This window comes from Camellia sinensis, chromosome 2 (genome assembly GCF_055761805.1).
Source record: "Camellia sinensis isolate YWXY chromosome 2, ASM5576180v1, whole genome shotgun sequence".
In the NCBI taxonomy this organism is placed as follows: Eukaryota; Viridiplantae; Streptophyta; class Magnoliopsida; order Ericales; family Theaceae; genus Camellia; species Camellia sinensis.
The window spans coordinates 74,640,996-74,647,914 of NC_138962.1; the positions used below are offsets into that span (position 1 = coordinate 74,640,996).

The 6,919-nt window shown below is 36.9% G+C and overlaps 1 protein-coding gene across 1 annotated transcript; it reads right to left on the bottom strand.

The window, feature by feature from the left end:
* Positions 1 to 411: 411 nt before the first annotated feature.
* Positions 412 to 5,950, bottom strand: LOC114322795 (uncharacterized). The gene is made up of 4 exons (XM_082911123.1): positions 5,798 to 5,950; positions 1,991 to 2,883; positions 1,360 to 1,533; positions 412 to 1,054 (listed from the first exon to the last, which is right to left on the bottom strand). Exons 1-4 carry the CDS (start codon positions 5,948 to 5,950, stop codon positions 412 to 414), a joined length of 1,863 nt encoding a protein of 620 aa, XP_082767249.1.
* Positions 5,951 to 6,919: the final 969 nt, after the last annotated feature.

The following is a 6,919-nucleotide window of genomic DNA, read 5'->3' on the forward strand; positions in this document are numbered from 1 at the left end:
AATTTAATATGATAAAGGATCTTGATTGGCTTTGACAATTTAATATGTCAAGAATTTGCTGTAATTTAACATTGACTAACCGGTTGCACGACAACCTGTCAGACAGAGACAATAACAACACCACCTATGTTACAAAATAAATGTCTTCTCACATACAAGGCCAGCATGCAACACATTTTGTCTAACGTATTTTGCAGGTCTGAAACATACGTTTGCATGACCAAATAAGTAAACATGTAACAGCAACATATGAATGAGACAACATGAAAGAAAAAATAGCTGAATGATCAATTGTAAATAGTGTCTTCATTTATTAAAATCTGTCACCAATTGGCTTCAATACATGCTACTACAATAATACGATGCTGCTGTTCAAAACAGATTACAAATGTGAATGCTAAATGCCTACTACTAAATTGGTTCTTTACATGTCTTTCGGTTTTGGCTGCCCATGCGCCCACATCGACCATACCTAACCTGACTTAGTTTCTCTCCCCGAGATAGTATTCGATTCTTCTTGGGTCGCCCTGGAGGACGTTTAATTGTCGGTGGATATATGATGAAGTCGTCTTCCGAGAAAGAGGGTTTCTCAACTGTTGGTATTGGCTGAATGTATCCAGAATAAGCGGCTTTATACTGATCAACATTGAAAAATTGTTCAACAAATGTACTGAAATCCCTTTCACTACTCTGTATTGCAACCACCGCATGTGCACATGGGAATCCGTTTAATTGCCACTGGAAGCAAGAACATGAACGCTTGCCAACGTCTACCAACACCGTCAGAAATGAATGGACCTCATATATGTCTTCATTTGACTGGCAAACAATCCATGTGCAACCAGTGGAGTACGCCTCCCTAACACGACTTTCCATTTTCGGACAAAGTAACCCATTCCAATTAGTAGCCAAAACTTTACGCTCAGCCCTCATAGTCATTATTTGATTTCTGATTGTATCAACCAACCTTGTGATTGGATAATTACAGGCATCAAGTATCCATTTATTAAACGATTCTGCAGCGTTCGAGGTTATCTCCCCATACCGTTTGCCCCTGTTCACATTATGAAAACATAATGAAAATACTATCACATATTGGGTACTTGCAATGTTACCACATGTAAGTCTCGTACGAACCTGAAATATGCATTGGCCCAATACTTTGGCGGCATATCTGCCAAGAAATTATTTATTCCAGATCATCTTGTTCCTTTTAGCTTCTTCCAATGCTGCTGAAACGAAGCCTCGGTTGGAGTATACACACATTCACACAACTTCGCCATTAAACCAAAACGTACACGGTTGTCAACCCATCGTAATTTGTCCCTCAAATTTGCTTGGAGATGTTATAAGCAATACGGATGGTGTGCAGATGGGAATACAGTAGGCAATGATTCAAGCAGCCCAATATTATGGTCCGATACGAAAGTTAATGTGCGAGCACTACTAACAACCTTTGTCAGTTGCTGTAAAAACCAAGTCCAATTTGCAGTTGTTTCATAGTCAACAATAGCAAAAGCTAATAGGAATAACCTGCCAGATTGAACAGGTTTACCTTAGATGAAATATTTTTAACAAAGTTTACGTCCACATTAACAATTGTTCACAATTCGAATCGCACCACACACAATGTTAGTAAAATAACATTAAATTGGAAACAAACTTGCAATTAGGGATCACCCACTACTGTATTGGACTTTAAAAAAAAAGGTAATAAACAATGTAATGCGTTACTATATGGAAGTATAAAGTAATCATCGTAAGAGACATACCTTTGTTGCCATCCTTCCCCGTCGCTGCAAGCAAATTGCCTTTAAATCTCCTTTTTAAAAAAGTGCTATCAAGAAATAATAATGGGCAGATATGGTTGAATTCGTCAATGTAAGCTTTGAATGAAATGAAGAACCGCTTAAAACGGCCAGTAGACTGCTCAAAATCCAAGTTGACATAACTCCCAGGGTTGTAATGCATAACCGCATCCGCGTACTACCTAAGTTGATCAAATGAAGCATGGTAGTCACCATACACTTCGCCTCTTGCCTTCTCCACACCTAACCATGCTACATGGTAACTAACATTAAGGCCGTACTCCTTTTTTAGCTCAAACACGACGTCAGTAGGATGTGTAAGCGGCTTATCACGTAACCGATCACCGATAACATTGCAAACCAATTCAGAGTTAAGCCTGTTATTCTTCCCAGTGCGAACAACAGCACCACAACTATGCAAGTTGTTCAACCTTTTCAAGTAAAAATAACCATTGCATGTTTGAACCCTTCCATGTACCAACCATGAACACCCTTTTTGCTCTCGCAATGTGCACACTGCCGTAACCTGAATTGAGTCATTTTTAACAAATTTGAAGTCAAACCCACACTCAATAGCATATTTGGACAACACCAAACGGAAAGCAGCAACACCCCCTTCGAAACATTGGCCGACATGACTAATGCCATGTGACCAATCAACTATCATCAACATTTTCTCACTATGGTGACAATAATTGGCCAATAAATCTACACTAGGTTGGGAACCTGTAAATGGATCACTGTCAGGATCCAGATGATTTGCAGACATAGTCCCACTGAATTGAGTACCTCGATTCAAATCATCCACCTCATTTTGCAAGTCAATCACAACGTTGATATGGGTAACGCCAACGGACCTTGCAATAGAAAACATGTTTTCCATGTCCACATCATTACACAACATCACTTGATTATCGTGACACGGTAATTTGTAAGATATTGAAATCGATGATGGTGTCACATCCACCCACCTATCACATAAATTTTGTATCAAACGTTTTAATGTCAATCCATTAACACCCCTCACAGCAACCGTGGATGAACCGAAGGTGCAAAAAAGCATGATGTCCATATCCTGCACAACAGAATGAATGAAACATTAACCGTGGCATACATCCTACAAAAAACAATCACAACGTCGCCCAACCCACATTCAATCACATTCAATTTTATATCTGCACAATGACAACCCAAATTAAATAACATACAAAGAAAAGTTAGATTAACATTAGTATACATTCCAAAAAATTCCATCAACCGATACAATTGTCACATTCAATTGTAAAAAATAGAAATCAAAGACTTTGCAAAACGAAATGTGACACATATTTCCACAATAAATACAAGAATCAGACAACACAATACAAAAACCAAGTACTTCTCCATGTGTATGTGAGCTACATTCACCTACATTCCAATAGTATCCACAGACAAGCAAATATGACATTGAGAAAGAAAAAAATGAAGCCCAATAATTTTGCGATTCGTAATGTGACACATATGTTTTGAAAAACTAGCACAACTGCAAAACACAAACTAAATACAAACGAATATAACACAGACCATCACCACATAACGGCCTTCGAATCTACAGAATTCTGCCAATATAAGGCTGCACCATTTCGCAGAACGCAGCAACATTCTCACATTCTCAATTTTTAATCTAATAAGCTATCGTAAAATACTATTACGAAACGAAATGTGACATGTATGTGAACATTATAACACAATATCATTACCACGGAAGTTGAGGCAAGATTACCATAACAAAGTCTACCAATGGATTGCTATAACAGATTTACGATATATGAGGACATTGAAAACAAAACATTCGGAAAAAACCAGATCAACACTCACCAATTGAATAAGCAGACAAGTTGATCTCCTTCCCTCAAACAATCTGACTCGAAAGTAGCAAGATGAAACAACCAAACCAGAGCAACACTCACCAATTGAAAACCTAACAGACTCCGGCGATCATGGCGCATATCACGGCACCAAACAATATGGAAAGAAAATGGTTAACACATTGCAACCTGTATCAAGGGTATAATAGTAAACTAATTGAATTAAAACACAATAGATGGGACTTAATGGAATACTTTCTAATTTAAATAGGACTTCAAACTTAGTAAGAAATTTCTTAGGACTTAACATAGTATAAGTCTCCCTAATAGGACTTATAAATAATTTTCCCTAAATATAGTTTGTTAGTCATATAAATAAAAAAGGATAAATTACAAATACACCCTATGAGATTTGCTTAAAATATGAATTGCTCCTTATGATTTGGAAAATTACAAATACTTCATTGTCAGAATTTTTTATTTAACAAGAATTAATTGAAAAAGTGAAATTTTTAACTATTTACCTATACAATAATAAAATTATCTAAATTATTAATTGAAATAAAATTTTAATATTATTAAAAACTATTAATTAACTTGATGATTTATTAATAAAAAGACCTATTTATTATGAAATTAGAAACATTAGGGGACATAATGTAGTTTCTAAAATCACAATAAATAATTTATAATTTAAGTAAACTTCAGGGGCGTTTGTAATTTACCGAATAAAAAATTATGTTATCATATATTTTCTATTAATATATATATATATATATATATATATGTTTATTTCATTGTCTATAGATCATTGTCATTAATTTTTAGGTTGTTTTAACCATATTAACAAAATGTTAGTATAATTATGTCAAAAATATAAAACTAATTATATTTGGGGAAATGACACCACAGTGGTGTCAAAAAAATATATATTACAAAATCATGAGAAATTATATTAAAGTGTATAAATTTTTTTATGATTTAGTAATATTTTTCCTCTTACACCATTGTGGTGTTATTTTTTCATTATATATATTTTTTTCAAATCTCAAAAGATATAAGTATAATTTATCGTTTACTTTTTAATGCAATAACTATTTTTTCTATTTCTCTAGGTTTGAATAATACTAAGATGGTATTTGAATCATAAATCTGAGAAGATGTTTGAAATGTTAATGCAATAATTACTGGTTTTTTTTCTTCTAAATTTAAATAATACTTAGGCAGTGTTTTAAATTATAAATTTGAGAAGATGTTTGAAAATTTTCTAAATACAACTTTATAGTCATATATTAATTTAATTATTTTACCTTGTTTTACTACAACCAAAGTTTGTTCTGAGACACATTATGGTACACACCACGTTATTATTTAAAAAGGAAAAAGACTTAGACCCTCAGTGGGGGTGACCCCACCACCCCCACTGTTTTTTAATTGGCTCAAATTTTTTTTTTTTATTTTTTTTATTTTTTTTAGTCTTGCTCTCACAACCTCCTACATGGAGGTGGGGTTGCTAGGGGTCACCCCCGACTAGGGGTCCCCAGCACTGTTGATTAAAAAAAGGTTACAAATCTTTTGTGATATTATTTTTTTTGTGAAGTAATATTTTTTTCTTTGTAATAATTATTTATATATATTTTTTTTGGGTGAAACACGAATAAATCCTAAAAGTGATTGTAAACTGTTTAGTACTCTCTTTTTTTCGTATGAACCAGATATCGGTGGGCCCACAAAAGGTTTTGGCCCATGACTTAGACCCCAATTCACAGTCCAAGCACTAAAGCCCAGCACCATTGAGAATCTAATGTTGAACCAGGGACCAATGGCATCTAAACATTTGTCAAGTAGGGAACTATCCACGTAAGCAGACAAAGATCTGCAAAGTTATTACACCCATACATCAGCCATTAATGAGACCCTGGTAGCATTAAATGTGGCAACCCCTTCATGTCGGAGAAAACAAACTCACCGTGAATGAGGTCAGCTAAACCTTGGACTTACAGTCGACGAGACAGTTGGAAAGGGGCAAGGAAATGATGAATGAAAAAGATAAAAGGTTTCAAAAGAACGACATAAGTTAAGTTTTCTTTGACTCTTCTCGTACATTATTTTCCTAGAAAAACCTCTTTGCCTTGAACTAACTTGATCATCGGAGTGTCCGCCAGGGGACTTCTCCTCATTGGACCGTTTTTGCAGGTGTATTCTACAAACTATAAGCCTAACAGACCTATCTGAAGTGTGGATGAATCTGGCCCATCCATCCTCCAAGTTTACAGTACCATCAGTTAACGTCATCTATAGAAAATCGCGACTCTGACTAACAGTTGTGCTCATTGTTGCCGGAGACCCGTTCCCGATAATTTCTCATTACCTTCCGTTGAGGTGGATGGTTACAACGAGATCCATGGCTTCTCAACACAATGTCGTCGACCCCCAAGCCGAGCCTTCTAACCCAAACAACCCATCTCAGTACTTCACAGAGCTCACCAACAGCATTAACCGCTTGACCGAACAAAACCAAGCTTTGATCAATGCTTTACTCCTGCGAAATCTCCCTAGCCATCTTTTCCAACAAGCCCACCTTTCTAACCTAAAGGCTCTACAGGCCCCAGCTCAAGACATGAACCCACCACCTCGGGGCTTACATCCATCAAGCCACGCACCTATCCCTGAAGGAGAGACTAGTAGTGTTCAGCCCCCACTGCACTCTAAAGGGGACAATGTTCCTATTTGGGATGCGGAACTACGAGCCATGAAGCTCCAGCTTTAGGGAGTCATGCAGAACATACAGAATAAACCCTCCACAACAGCCTACTCCTCATTGTCGCCTCCATTAGTGACAAACCCTTACCCCCCAAGTTCAAAATGCCCTCGATCGACACCTTTGACGGCACAACCGACCCAGTCAACCATTTGGAGGCTTACAGGACCTTTATGATCCTCCATGCTTTCCCTGACGAAATCATGTGTCGAGCTTTTCCCGTGACGCTTTTTAGTCAGCTACTGCCGGACTCTGTCATTACTTTCCAACATTTAAGTGACTCTTTCCTGAGCCATTTCATTGGCGCTCAGCGCCAGCGGCATCCGACAACTTAACTGCTCAATATTCGGCAAACGGAAGGGGAGTCACTACACAGCTTTGTCACCTATTTCAACACCGAGACCCTACAGGTAGCGGAAAACGATGACAAGGTCATCCTCACAGCCTTCATGGCCGGTTTATGACCATCTGATTTCCTTTTCTCCCTTTCAAAAAACCCCCCT